We start from the raw sequence: 16,324 nt of genomic DNA on the forward strand, positions 1-16,324 counted from the left end.
CAGGGGAATCGCTGAAAGGGACACCGCTGTTTGCGCCGTACCGCCAACCAGAACAGCTTCCCGACACAACAGATGAATGGCTTTGTGGAGTATAACAGCTTTCATACAACCACTCGGCTCCGAAGCAAAAATCTAATGAGTGGATGCACCTGTCGCCCTATTTATACCCGTTGGCACGGGGAGTGGATCAGGTATGTTAATCCACTAGCCAATTTTCATTGGCGTTTTCTCTTAAATTCAGAGATGATTGGCCTCCCAAGTGAGACCCCATATGTCGTTCGACATAACTCGTAGTGACCGACAGATAGGGAACTTAAAATTATTAATATAAATTGACGAAGCTCATACTTACTTTCCAAGAAAGATAATTAGCTAATATAATCCTCTAAAAAGAAATTTGGCTCATGGAAGTAAAAAAGAGAGATCAGATTACAACTGCACAATAAGTTCTAAATATTTTCATTTCACAGTTTAAAATAAACTGGTTATGTGATGGACAATGTCCGTTGTGTTCAGAATGCTTCCTCTTTTATACACCACTGTGTTCAGAGATCAAACACTTTGACACTTTGATTTTTGACTGGTTGTTTTAGAGAAAGGGGCAGAACTATATTATACTGCCATGAGTCATTTTCATGATTGTGTCTTCACACACACCAGTATGGGGATGGTAGTAAGAATTGGCAAAAAAATTAAAATAAATAACAACAACAAAAGAAACACACTCAATAAAATTCCATTTAGCTGTATGAGTGACTCAATACAGCATAATTTATGTTGGCTTATTGATAAAAAAAAATTATATACACAGATGCAAACTGTCAAATGCAAACAATGAAACATATTTTTCATAAATAATTATTAAAAAATATCCCAACAGAAGGGAAACCCCATGCTTCCTTGGAGTTGGTTGTACTTGTTTACTGTACCTGACCACAGTAGTCAGTCAGCCATACGTTGAAAACATATGCACAGTATGCGAGATGATAAAATGTTTTTATATGAATATTTTGTTCCTAAACATGATAATTATCTGTAAAAGAGAGAGTAAGTCCAATAAGTTAAGGTGAGGATGTCATGGTCAATTGTACAGGTTGATTAAAGTTAAAATAGTGTATCATTTAGATCTGCCTTCAGTTAGCATGAAAGAATGAAAGCACTGACAAGGGGAAAAATAACATTACCCAATCGGTTTTAAGAGTTATTAGTTTGTCAAATGTGTTTAAAGCATTACTGTATGTAAGGCTTGGGTTTTATGGCAATATATATTGTGGCGATGACGTAAAGTGTGAATCAAACTTTTTTCTAAATCATTTATATAGACAGGCCTGATGGAGTAAGCAAATACAGGTGAATCTCAATAAATTAGAATGTTGTGGAAAAGTTAATTTATTTCAGTATTTAAACTCAAATTGTGAAACTCGTGTATTTAATAAATTCAATGCACACAGACTGATGTTGTTTAATTCTTTGGTCCTTTTAATTGTGAGGATTTTGGCTCACATTTAATACAAAATCACTATCACAACAAATTAGAATATGGTGACATGCCAATCAGCTAATCAACTCAAAACACCTGCAAAAGTTTTTGGAGCCTTCAAAATGTTCTCTCAGTTTGGTTCACTAGGCTACACAATCATGGGGAAGACTGCTGATCAGACAGTTGTCCAGAAGAAAATCACTGACACCCTTCACAAGGAGGGTAAGCCACAAACGTTAATTGCCAAAGAAGCTGGCTGATCACAGAGTGCTGTATCCAAGCGTGTTAACAGAAAGTTGAGTGGAAGGAAAAAGTGTGGAAGAAAAAGATGCACAATCTACCGAGAGAACCCTTATGAGGATTGTCAAGTGAAATTGATTAAAGAATTTGAGTTAACTTCACAAGGAATGGAATGAGGCTGGGGTCAAGAAGTCCTAGAGTCTGGAGGAAGGGTGGATAATCTATGGGGTATTGTCAAGAGGAAAATGAGAAACAAAAGAGACCAAAAAATGCAGATGAGCTGAAGGCCACTGTCAAAGAAACCTGGGCAGTAATTAAAGCAAAAGAAGCCCCTACCAAGTACAACCCGAATTCCGGAAAAGTTGGGACGTTTTTTAAATTTTAATAAAATGAAAACTAAAGGAATTTCAAATCACATGAGCCAATATTTTATTCACAATAGAACATAGATAACGTAGCAAATGTTTAAACTGAGAAATTTTACACTTTTATCCACTTAATTAGCTCATTTAAAATTTAATGCCTGCTACAGGTCTCAAAAAAGTTGGCACGGGGGCAACAAATGGCTAAAAAAGCAACCAGTTTTGAAAAGATTCAGCTGGGAGAACATCTAGTGATTAATTAAGTTAATTGATATCAGGTCTGTAACATGATTAGCTATAAAAGCTTTGTCTTAGCGAAGCAGAGTCTCTCAGAAGTAAAGATGGGCAGAGGCTCTCCAATCTGTGAAAGACTGCGTAAAAAAATTGTGGAAAACTTTAAAAACAATGTTCCTCAATGTCAAATTGCAAAGGCTTTGCAAATCTCATCATCTACAGTGCATAACATCATCAAAAGATTCAGAGAAACTGGAGAAATCTCTGTGCATAAGGGACAAGGCCGGAGACCTTTATTGGATGCCTGTGGTCTTCGGGCTCTCAGACGACACTGCATCACTCATCGGCATGATTGTGTCAATGACATTAATAAATGGGCCCAGGAATACTTTCAGAAACCACTGTCGGTAAACACAATCCGCCGTGCCATCAGCAGATGCCAACTAAAGCTCTATCATGCAAAAAGGAAGCCATATGTGAACATGGTCCAGAAGCGCCGTCGTGTCCTGTGGGCCAAGGCTCATTTAAAATGGACTATTTCAAAGTGGAATAGTGTTTTATGGTCAGACGAGTCCAAATTTGACATTCTTGTTGGAAATCACGGACGCCGTGTCCTCCGGGCTAAAGAGGAGGGAGACCTTCCAGCATGTTATCAGCGTTCAGTTCAAAAGCCAGCATCTCTGATGGTATGGGGGTGCATAAGTGCATACGGTATGGGCAGCTTGCATGTTTTGGAAGGCTCTGTGAATGCTGAAAGGTATATAAAGGTTTTAGAGCAACATATGCTTCCCTCCAAACAACGTCTATTTCAGGGAAGGCCTTGTTTATTTCAGAAGGACAATGCAAAACCACATACTGCAGCTATAACAACAGCATGGCTTTGTCGTAGAAGAGTCCGGGTGCTAACCTGGCCTGCCTGCAGTCCAGATCTTTCACCTATAGAGAACATTTGGCGCATCATTAAACGAAAAATACGTCAAAGATGACCACGAACTCTTTAGCAGCTGGAAATCTATATAAGGCAAGAATGGGACCAAATTCCAACAGCAAAACTCCAGCAACTCATAGCCTCAATGCCCAGACGTCTTCAAACTGTTTTGAAAAGAAAAGGAGATGCTACACCATGGTAAACATGCCCCGTCCCAACTATTTTGAGACCTGTAGCAGAAATCAAAATTGAAATGAGCTCATTTTGTGCATAAAATTGTAAACTTTCTCAGTTTAAACATTTGCTATGTTATCTATGTTCTATTGTGAATAAAATATTGGCTCATGTGATTTGAAAGTCTTTTAGTTTTCATTTTATTAATATTTTAAAAACGTCCCAACTTTTCCGGAATTCGGGTTGTATTGAGTGCATGTACAGTAAATGAACATACTTTCCAAAAGGCCAGCAATTCACTAAAACTCATTTTTATTGGTCTTATGAAGTATTCAAATTTGTTGAGAGAGTGAATTGGTGTTTTTGTTTTTATGTAAAATAATTAAAAGAACAAAGGCGTAAACTACCTCAGTCTGTGTGCATTGAATTTATTTAGTACACAAGTTTCACAGTTTGAGTTGAATTACTGAAATAATTGAAGTTTTTCACGACATTACAATGTATTGAGATGCACCTGTATATCCATGCAGCTTTTAGTGGGCAGGAACTATTAAAATGGTGGAGTGGAAAAGGAAGCATGGCTGAATGAGTATTAGAATTTGATGCGCTTGGCACAATTGCACTTATTATAAGTATATATGTGTCCTCTATACTTCTAAGGCTTTCAATATATTCAGTGGTTGGAATTGGGTTAATAATCTTTGACAAGTTCTGTTGCTACTGTCTGATTACGTTTCTGGCTACATTTAAAATCAAAATATATTGATCATTTAATATTGGTTGTAATGCTAAAATGTTTGTTTTCAACTTCCAAATGCTGTAGGTGTCCAATGACTGAGAAATAAATATTTAATTGCTGAAAATTGAACCTTATTTAAAGAAGCTGTTTAGTAGGATCATGATTTTGCATACAATTGCATAAATGACTGCCTGACACATAATATATTATTATATTATATTATATATATTATATATTGCTGATGCAAAGTAGTTACCAAACACTAAGTAACTAAATTAGGATACAATAATGAGTCATTCTCAAACTGTTAAACATTAAACTGTTGATTACTTTAAAACTTACCTTCATCTGGGAGATGACGGCAATGTTTGAATATGTCATCTCTTAACTGGTTGCATATGTCAGATTTATTGCATGACTCAGGCAGAGAAAGCTGCTGCTATTAAACACTGTTTACTTAACTGAATTAGTTTAATGGTGAAGGGATAGATCAAACAGGCCAACTGATGGAAGGTTTGCAAAGAAATTCGATGTGCCCTTGTAAAAGTACTTTTTAGTTTTTTTAAAATACAAAAATACATTGGTTTAACTCTTAGTAAAGCAGATTATAACATTTATAAGATCAACCCACAAGCTCAGTGACAGAATTCAGTAAAGTGGGAGAAGGATTTTTTTCATGTACATCTTTTCTTGCACTCCTGGATACTCTTTCTTACAGTAGGTGTGACCTGTTTCTTACATAATCTGCTTTAATACAAATGGGCTCATGTATAGTGTAAAAGCCAGACCCCTTTCAAATAAATAAATCTGAATTTGATTCTTCTCAGTTAGGCTGAACTGATTGGAACATAACATTAACTTTTCTGCAACCCACCCACCTTTGCTCTTTTCAGGTAAATAAACTTCTGTGATATTTGCTATAGAATGTAGGACAATAACAGAATGACAATGTTTGCCATGAACTGAATAAATAAATAACAGCAACAGTAATATATAACAATGTATAGCTACTACAGTATACTATACTGTACCACATGTTATATACAATATAGCATGATATAGTAAATATTCTACAAAATCAGTTTATATCAATTAATTTGCCATTGCTTTGTCATTAAATTTTTTTAATCTTATGATTATACATGACATTTATTTAGTTCCTTCTCAGTTTTAATGTGAAAGTTCATCCAAAAAGTAATTCTATAATTCTGTTTTAGAAGAAGAAGAAGAAGAAGAACAGAAGACCAGTAAGACGACTGAAGGAGGTGGAGCCTAATGTAGTTTATGCTGCCACATGGTGATCCACTGATCAAAACCTCTGTAACAAAACACAAGTGAAACTCTGCTTATGCTAAGCCACACATCACTGTTAATTGCATTGTAGTTAACTAGTGTTAGATCCAGTCTTACTGGACTTTTCTCCGTCCTGATAAATAATCTATTTTCATTCATGAATTCATATTTTCATAGATATAACATCATATTTAAAACATTAATTTCATCAAATATTTCAACAATTGTTTAAAAAAGTTTACATTTCCATGATTTAAACATTTTATCTGAAGAAGGGCTTTTTAAAATACAAGAAGCACATATTGGTCCAGCTGAGGTTAATATTCTTTAATAATTTTTCATGAAATTCTTAACACATCCCAGAGTCAAATGTCTTCTGTGTTACAGGACATTCTCAACTCAATAAATGTTTTGAATGCACAGTTATTGTAAAATGTACATTTTATAAGAGCTAAATGTACCTTCCTTTTACCTTGGAAATGTATTTTAACAGAGTGTTTATTATCTTGAAAAAAAGTTGTCAAATTTTGAAGCACAATGTAATTTCAACATTAACTAAAATTTTAATGGAATTTTAAATGTGAGGCACATTTATTATGAGCGGCTTCCGTGTATGACAGATAACGGAAGTTAGAGAAAAGACTTTATTGCATTTGAAAATTAATATTTTTTCTTGCAAAAACGCATGGATTCACTACAGGAGGCCTTTATTCAAAGCCACCCCTGACCCCCAGAACTGTGTGAGGCACATTTAATATGAATGCGCGCACTTTATTTGATGACTTCTGGACTGTTCGACTGCAACACCCCAAACACAAGCTAATTTTCATTTTTGGGTGAACTAACCCTTTAAACACAGTTTCTAATCAACAGAGCATTCAATCATAAACTTTCTTTGAACCTTGAGGGCACTGAGGGACATTTATTTGCTCTTTATAACATTTATGCAACTCTTTCTTTTAAATGCATTCTAAATTAATTATAAGCACCAATACATGCTGTAAACACTTATTTATCTAGCTTTTACATCCACTGTTACAATATGTCCACCCTACTGTGCAAAACAGTAACAGGAGGGACATTTTATGCTAAAGTCAGACAATTCTACTCACGTGATGAGCAACAAGCTAGTGTGTAATGATCACTCAGAAAGACTGTCGACCTGTTTATTAACCTTATTTTCAGAATTACAAAAGAATATCAGTTTCCTCTATAAACAAGCATAACAGAATAGACATGCTTTAGCACATCACTGAATCATTCTAAAACACAGAAAAATGGGTGAAAATTAAGAAGTGATACTTACTCTCTTTCTTGTAGATAGTTTGCAACCAGAAATTATTCTACGTCCTGAGAATCATGTGATTAGGGAAAATTCAAGGGGTGGGTTCAGAGGGGCTTTCTATCAGAGTAACGGGGGGACATTCAATTCAGGCACACAACATGTTCCGAAGACTTGAAGCATAAAAAATGTATAAATAACAAAAAAATATATGTTGAATAAGAATATTGTAAATAAGAATACACAACAATATTGAAAAAAATTTGAATACTTGAATTTGTTTGTTTATTACTTACATTTGTGGCTGAAGTTATGCAAGCTTCCTTGGGGACATGGTAGTTTAGACTACTTGCACTAAAATCATAGTTATTATTTTTAATTAATTAATTTTGGCTACATATTTATTGTGTTCTATGGTAGAGGGGCAGTAACTGTGTAAGATGAGCATTTAAAAAAAACTAATATTGGCCCATTTTTACACAAAATATAACACCTCATCTGGACTCAAATGGCACTGAATGACCATTGTGTCATCGCGTTCATGATAGTTCATACTGTTGTATCAATGCTATTTGCATCAATATTTTTAATTTGGATAATAAATCAATCAATAAATAAATGAATACAAAAATAAAAAATAAAAATAAACAATCAATCAATCAAGCAAGCAAGCAAGCATGCGTTTTGGAACTGTTGGCAGTTACAGGATTTCATGTTTCATCTAGCACAGCAATTGAAATCAACCGCAAGGCATTTCCTCTCATCTTTAATGTGAACACTCGGTTAGCGCAACAGATTTTCCTCCAAATTATGGAAGGGAAGGAAAGTGCACGAACAGCCACAGACAAAAAGGACAGGTGGTGAAAAAAAAGAAAGAAAGTTGTGGACAGTATTTTTATTTGTATAAATCCTGTTCATATACTGTACATAAATGTTAGATGTATCTCTGAGGATAAGCACTAAATGTTGTTGCTCAATGACAATGAAGTAGTATTCTATTCTATTCTATTCTATAATTTTTTTTCTACAAAATCTATGCAAACAACAACAATTTCTTTGCATTAGCAATCAACTGAACTATTGATTTGTGATCTGTGAATAAACACTTTGTTCTTGGCTGGTTTTCCCTGAAGATCTTTTTGAGGTTGTAAGCCTTTTGGAAAAACTCAGGGATACATAATTTAAGGCATCGGTTTCTGTCTGCAAAGGAAAAAATACAAAAAGAAGAAAAAACATCAAACTACATCACTGAAAAAACAGACATTTTATGAACTGGTATAAATGTACTGTAGCCTACAGAAACCACACATGTACATTGGAAATAGTTTAGGACAAAATGTTGAGAAAAAAGCTTTAATCTAGTTGCTACATTTTGACATTGATACAAATATACTTATTTTCCTCAAGTCAAAATGTATCATGCTATAATAGCATTTATGTAATGTGCTATTATAAAACATCTGAATAGCTTTTTCTATATACAGGGCAAATAAAAACAGATTACCTGATTCCTTTGATTTCTGGGTTGTTTTGAAGCTTCTTAGGATAATAATAAAAAATACTTCAAAAATAGCAATTTACTGTTTAATATTAGTAAATTATAGAATTTTACCATAATCCTACAGTATATTATTATATTTACCTTTTCTGTGATTCTTGTGAATTAGTCTCACCAGAAATATGTTCCCAATAATGGAAATGATGCTTATTGTGAACAAGGTTAAAACAACAGGATTCCAAAAAGTCAAAGATGCTGAAATAGTAACAGTTTTCATGTACCACCATATATACAAATAAATATGTCAAATTGTCAACTGAAGGTATTGTGGTATTTTCTGTATCAAAGTAAAATATATCTGTACCTTCAACAATTAAATTAGTTCCATTTCCAAAGTGTATCTTCCCACATGTGGCAACAGCACAGTAATAAATCCCAGCATCAGATGATCTGAGTTCAGTCTGAGAGAGACTATAGACACAGCTCTGGGTAGAAAAGCCGTTCTCTGATCTCTCCGTACACTGATCACTCCTGTTATCACGGGTGTAAATGAGTCCTGTATGAGAATGTTCTGATGAATGTCTGAACCAGTAGACGCTGTATTCTCCTGCACAGATCTGACTGATGACCGAACACTGCAGAGTCACTGAATCTCCTGGATGAAGTCTGTCAGATACTGGCTGCTGGAGAACTGTGGCCCCACTGGCAGAATCTTTACCTTTGAAAGAAATCCATCAAGATGATGCCATTTTTACTAATACAATTTTAGTTTATTAATACAGGAGTGACATGAAAGTTCTTACAAAACAGCTCATTTTAAAGTCTCACCTTTGTGTAGCAAAATCGTCCCTTCTCCAAACTCAATTGTGCTCATGAAGGTCACAGCACAATAGTAGTTTACAAAATCAATTTCCTTTAGGCTAATGATGCTCATATTGAAAAAGTTAGTTCCAACTTCAAAAGAATACCGTTCTACCTTGTCAAAGCCATTTTGATATATAAAACCTCCTGAGAGATGATTTGAATATGCAATAAGAAGAGGTTTTTTGCCAACAGTCTGTTTAAACCATGAAACAGTGTGTATCATGTCAAATGAATAAGAGCAAGGTAAAATCACACCGCTCCCAAGTTCAGCAACTACAAAAGGATACTGGTGAATGACACCCTTTATCTGACATGTGCCACCTAAAAATAAAAGTAATATGATAAGGAAATCTTATATGAAATTAAGTGTTCAACAATCAAGATATTAGTCAAACTTACAGGCAAACATGGAGAGAGAAACGCAAAACAATACTCTGAACTTCATTCTGCAGAACTTGTCAATTTAATCTAAAAGAGAAATATAAAGAGCTGTCTTGAGAATTTTTGGAATGATTAAGAGAACTTAAAATTATGAATATAAATTGACGAAGCTCAGAGGAAATACTTACTGTACTTTCCAAGAAAGATGATTTGCTAATATAATCCTCTAAAAATAAATTGGGCTCATTGAAGTAAAAAAATAAATAAATAAAAAATAAAAACAAAAACAGTATATTCGGGTCAGATTACAATTGCACAAAAAAATTTTATATTTTAATTTCACAGTTTAAAATAAACTGGTTATGTGGTGGACAATGTCTGTTGTGTTCAGAATGCTTCCTCTTTTATACACCACAGTTTTCAAAGATCAAACACTTTGACACTTTGATGTTTGACTGGTTGTTTCAGAGAAAGGGGCAGAACTATATTATTATGCCATGAGTCATTTTCATGATTGTGTCTTTACACACACCAGTATGGGGATAGCAGTAAAAATTGGCACAAGCAAAAAAACAACAACAAAAGCAACAACAACAAAAGAAACACACTAAATCATTTCCAGTTTAGCTGTATGAGTGACTCAATACAGCATAATTTATGTTGGTTTCATTTGATTAATATTTTTTAATATAGCTACACAGATGCAAACTGTCAAATCAAACAATGAAACATATTTTTGATAAATAATTATTTAAAAATATCCCAACAGAAGGGACACCACTATGCTTTCTTGGAGTTGGTTGTACTTGTTTACTGTACCTGACCACAGTAGTCAGTCAGCTATACGTTGAAAACATATAGAAGATAAAATGTTTTATATGAATATGTTGTTCCTAAATATGCTTATTATCTGTAAGAAAAAAAAAATATAGAGTAAGGCAAGGTATGGGCAGTATTTCAGATACATATGTTTAAAATAGGTATCTGAAATAAAAAAAAACACTAATTTGTATTTAAAGCATTTGGAAAAAAAATAATATAATAATATTAATAATAATGAATGCAATATGCATTTAAAAACATTTAAGATTATTATTTTGTTTTTTTTTAAATACTGGGGTGTTGATTTAGTTCAGACACACCCCTTCCCCCAACCCCAACATTCATCACATGAGTGAGACTTTTCTGGAATAAGTTAAGCTGAGGATGTCATGGTCAATTCTACCTGTTGATTAAAGTTAAAATAGTGCATCATTTAGATTTGCCTTCAGTGAACATGAAAGAGTAAAAGAGCACTGACAAGGGGAAATATAAAATTAGCCAATCAGTTTTAAGAGTTATTTGTTGTTTTTTTTATCATCTAGCTTTTCAAAAGTGTTTAAAGAATTACTGCATGTTGGGCCTGGGTTATATGACAATACATAATGTGAGGATGATATAAAGTGAGAATCGACTGAAATTTTTCAAAATCTTTTATATAGATAGACCTGATGGTGTAAGCAAATATATCCGTGCAGCTTTTAGGAATAATTAGAACAGTAGAGTGGAAAAGGAAGCATGGATGAATGAGTAATAGAATGTGATGTGCTTGGTGTAATTGCACTTATTATAAGTATATACATTTAGACCTGGGCAGAGAAATGCTGTTGCTATCAAACATTGTTTAACTTAATCAACTGAGTCAGTGTAATGGTGAAGGGGTAGATCAAACATGCCAGTTGATGGAAGGTTTGCGATGAAATTTCATGCACCCTTATACAAAAATATAGTTTATTTTGATACTGGGTGTGTATTTTGTAGTTTATTTTGATACACTTAAATTTAAGGTATTGTATATTTTATCTTAAAATACATTTTGGTGCATCTTTACCCAACCCTGAGTTAAGCATTCGTATAGGTCCCTCAGTATTATCAGCCGTTTTCTCATTGCTTAATAGCTCATTAAAAGGTGAATTTAGCAGGCAAAACACGTCATCACTTGGAATTTAGCAAGTGGAATTTGTTTACCTAATGGACTCACCTCCGATTAATTCAAGTTCGTTAACTTGAACACTTAAATTCATGGCATTGATCATAAGCTGCCTGATCAAACATTACTTCATGCATCTCTACATTATTGAAATGGACTCAGCGAGTTATGTGACTGACTCAAGAACAAGTTCAGATCGAAATTCATCCCCAAGAAGGATCAAGAGATCTCTCTACAATGTCTTCACAAGATAAGTTCCTTTTTATGCTCTCAGGTTTGCCAACATGTGTGTTGCTAAGGCTATCTGTGTTGCTTGGGCTCATTTAGTTGTTTTCAGTTAAATGCTTGTGTTGTGCTAGTTTAGGCAACCTGTTAGCAGTGCCATTTCTAGACAGGCGAGCCAGGCAGTCTCCTAGGGCACCACCAGCTGAAGGGGCGCCAATGAGTGCATGTACTGGCACTACATTTTAGCAGGGTTGTTATAAAGAGTGGCACGATCACCCTGAAATATGATTGCCACATTGGACTGGATCCCCCAACTGGATTTTTTTGGCCATTCAATAAAGCTTACGTCAAAGGCCAATTAAAAATATTTGTACAAAAAATAAATTGCAAAAAAATCTGTATTTTATTTAGGTAGTATTTGTGGCAGTTGATAAATCATGTTTCGAGATTTGTCCAAAAGGTGTGCATTTTTGCAGCAATGCATTATTAAAGGATCAACATGTCATGTAATAAAAAATTTTAACATTTAAACTTTAACAGCCAATTAAAAAATATTGGTATAGTAAAATTTGCTAATTCACGAAATCAGTACATCCTTTATTAAACTCTTTGTCAAGTTTTATGCATCCTTATGGAGGAGTTGAAATGCTGAATCAATTCATTCACTTCTAACAGCACTTAATGGGAGCAGCATCATACACATAGTTATTTAAAGGGGAAGTTCATGTGTTAATGAGTAGCAAAGTATTAAGTAGCTACATACATTGATTACTTTTATGCCACTGATCAGGCTTTTAAATGTAGTTTGGGGTAACAAAGGTTTTTATAGGTTTGACTGAAATAATAATGCACTAATATAATAATAACTGACACTTAAAATCAATGTTTCAAACAACAACAACAACACAATTGAAAAAAAAAAGATAAAGACAAAAAGTAGCCATTGATAATATCTAAACAAGTATCCAAATCCAAATGTAATAAAATTTATTTATGTGTGATTTATATGTAAATTATGTGCAATGTCTTAGCTTCTAGGGGTTGTTAAATAGGGCTATACAGGCATCTAGTGGCAACACAATATTACAGACAATATATTGTGTCTTAACAGTTTTAACAGTCAATTTACAAAAAAATGCATTCAGATTTGTGGAACTCAAATTGTGCTTAATCTCCACAAATTAATGTCTTTACTACGACAACCAATTTGAATGTGACAAGAAACTGGTGTCTGAAAATAATATATATATATAAAGTTTGGACACACCTTCTCATTCAAAGAGTTTTCTTTATTTTCATGACTATGAAAATTGTAGAGTCACACTGAAGGCATCAAGGGCTATTTGACCAAGAAGGAGAGTGATGGGGTGCTGCGCCAGATGACCTGGCCTCCACAGTCACCGGACCTGAACCCAATCGAGATGGTTTAGGGGTGAGCTGGACCGCAGACAGAAGGCAAAAGGGCCAACAAGTGCTAAGCATCTCTTGGGGAACTCCTTCAAGACTGTTGGAAGACCATTTCAGGTGACTACCTCTTGAAGCTCATCAAGAGAATGCCAAGAGTGTGCAAAGCAGTAATCAAAGCAAAAGGTGGCTACTTTGAAGAACCTAGAATATGACATATTTTCAGTTGTTTCACACTTTTTTGTTATGTATATAATTCCATATATAATTCCACATGTGTTAATTCATAGTTTTGATGCCTTCAGTGTGAATCTACAATTTTCATAGTCATGAAAATAAAGAAAACTCTTTGAATGAGAAGGTGTGTCCAAACTTTTGGTCTGTACTGTATATATAGGGATTTTGCCTAAGGAGTCAAATTGGCTAGAAACGGCCCTGCTTGTTGGCAATGTGTGGTACTTATCTTTTGTTACTGGCAACATGCTTTTCGCTGCAATATGCTGTGTTTAAAGGGGGGTCTAATTCCGTTTCATGTATTCTGAGTTGTTTACAGTGTTAAGAGTTGGATTCTTATGCGACCCGAGAAACAGCACGCCACTAAACACTTTTTGTTCATGGTTATGGAGTCATTGGCAGTGCTGAGAAGACTGTCTATAAAGATGAGAGTTTTTGGATGTGAGGAAAATATAACTTTATTCAGTGTTATGTGAACACTGAATCACTTAGAACAAGGGATGCAATTAGTTTTTCTGGGGCAGCAACAGAGTTTCATAAGCATGTTTGGTGTTCCCATCATTTTGGTGATGAATGTTTTATAACAAGGTACATTCTGATAATGGATTTGCACATCGTTTGATACTGAAAGACTGAGCAGTCCCAGTGATAAAAAATCCTGGTCATGACTAGGAACTGCTGTAAAACTGCATCAAATGTCTGTGTTTTGTTGCCAATCAGCCCATAAGTGATCACGACTCTTAAGTTCCAACCACGGCTTGACTCCAGGAGCTCGGCTATTTTGGGAGAGAATCATCAGCTGTATCTTTCTTTGATAAATCTAATAAAACTGAAGACTCTTCAGAGATGTGAATGATGTAATACTATGCTATAGGTACTCAAGATTAACATGAAATTCGCCGAAACTGTGTTTTTTATGTTCCCTCTAATCTCAAATCGCCTTAATTTTTATAACACTACATCACAGATTTAAACAGAATATAACGACCATGGTGCAAACGGAATCATTTCTGCTGTGGTGCAGCTCCAAATAGAAAATCGTTTCAGTATTTGTTAATGAATATAACTCATGAAACTGATATCAGTCATGCTTCTGAGGCAACTTAGCTGTTCAGTGAACTACAACAAAATAGAACGAGCTTTGGTGATAACTAAGCAAATATTTAATTACTTAATACTGATTTCTCACTAGAAATAACTTATCACGCCATCTTCATCTTGCTCAACCATCACTGGATATGACACACAGGATTGTGAGTATCTTGGCAGTGAAGGATGCATCTATTCTGCCTTTAAATATCGACCAGATGAAGGTATCTCAGGAGGAGGAAGACATGACTTGATGACATCCAACCTTGAAATGTGTCATCCAAAGGCAGCATTTTCCAGTTTCAGATGCAGTCGTCAGTTCAGCATTGATTCTGCTTTGGTATCAGACATGCTGTTTTGCTTAGTCATATTGGAAACATGCTTGCTCTTAAAAATCTTGGTGGTTATTGGGGATATGTTTGTTCTTAAGCTACCTGGTCATTATTGGGAACATGCTTGTTCCAGAGCAATCTCGACATTATTCGAAACCTGCTTGTTCTTAAAGCTGTAGCTGAATTGGAAACATGTTTTTCTTAAGTCTATCTGGTCTTATTGAGACAAGTTGCTTAAACGTTTAAGGTTTTGGCAACACATTTATTAGGTCATCTTTTAAAACCAACAAAATTGTTGCTACAGTTTATGCAGGGTTTGGCAACATATTTGTTTTGGTCATTGGTTAAGGGCAACATGCTTGTTGCTCAAGGCTTTGAGATTTTTCTATCAGTTTGTGTTGGGAGATATCAGCAAATAGTTTTGTTTTGGGGGGTTATCGCTGCTCTCCCTGCTCTTATTCATGCTACGCAATCCAAACTGTACACTACTTGTCATTCATGTTTGACCATAGTGGTCCTGACACAAATAAAAAAATTCTTTCATCAATTTCTCACCCTCATGTCGTTCCAAACCAGTAAGACTTCCATTCATCTTCGGAACACAAATTAAGATATTTTTGATTAAATCCGAGAGATTTCTGACCCTGTATAGACAGCAATGCAACTGGCACGTTCAAGGTCCAGAAAGGTTGTGCGACATCGTGTTAGTAATTAATGACCAAATTTTTGTTTTGGGGTAAACTATCACTTTAACTAGCCTACATTTAGCACTTTGTGTGTGTTTGTGTATGTGTTTTGCCAGTTAGAAAATAAAAGCCCAATAATAAACTCACAGTTGACCACCACAAAACACTCAAAAAATCTAGGAGTGAAAGATGCATACATTACCTGTCCACATGTAGTGTGTATATTGTGTGAGTCTCCTGGCTATAAAACTCCAGAGAGAAACACAGAACTGTGTGGGGTTTGCTCTTGTTAAATAATCCCAATAACTTTTTGACCCAGCTTCTCTTAAAGTGCCTCTGTTATCCTATTTGAATTTTTTTTTTTTTTTTTGATTTTGGGAGTCCCTAACAACAGGTTCACATGCATGCAAATTCAAACAAACACTTTCATTTTCTTATAATATGCATTTAATTTCATGTTATTTCTCAATGACTCTCAAACAATTAGTTTGAAGATTCATCTTTCCAAACCCCTCCTTTGCATAATGCTACTAAGCTCTGATTTGTCTGATGTTCCAGTCTGTTGTGGCTGGTCTACTGCATAACAGTGCATGTCTGGAAAGGGAATGTCCATCACAAGTACTGGAATACGGCTTATCAATTATATATATTTTTGTAATAATAATAGTGCACTACCCTGATCTAAAAAGAAAGAATCAGAGGGGAAAATGTTGTTTTACACTAATGTTAGAGAACCAGACCCACAGCTTGGTAGTAAAGACCCAAAAATAATGATATGTGTGTTAGCCGAACACAGACAAAGAGTACTAATAAAGCACTGCAGTTTGTAAATCAATGCATTGCTCCATCCTTTATCATGACTCCAAGTACAATAGGCATTCTACAACCCCAATTTCAGAAGAGAACTTTA

At 34.7% G+C, this 16,324-nt stretch overlaps 1 protein-coding gene across 1 annotated transcript; it reads right to left on the bottom strand.

The window, feature by feature from the left end:
- Positions 1 to 6,691: 6,691 nt before the first annotated feature.
- LOC132098457 (uncharacterized) lies at positions 6,692 to 9,503 on the bottom strand. Its single transcript, XM_059504571.1, has 6 exons — positions 9,494 to 9,503; positions 9,281 to 9,415; positions 9,059 to 9,184; positions 8,595 to 8,948; positions 8,406 to 8,485; positions 6,692 to 6,712 (listed from the first exon to the last, which is right to left on the bottom strand). The coding sequence occupies exons 1-6, from the start codon at positions 9,501 to 9,503 to the stop codon at positions 6,692 to 6,694; spliced, it is 726 nt and encodes a 241-aa protein (XP_059360554.1).
- Positions 9,504 to 16,324: the final 6,821 nt, after the last annotated feature.

This window comes from Carassius carassius, chromosome 2 (assembly GCF_963082965.1).
Source record: "Carassius carassius chromosome 2, fCarCar2.1, whole genome shotgun sequence".
Classification (NCBI taxonomy): Eukaryota; Metazoa; Chordata; class Actinopteri; order Cypriniformes; family Cyprinidae; genus Carassius; species Carassius carassius.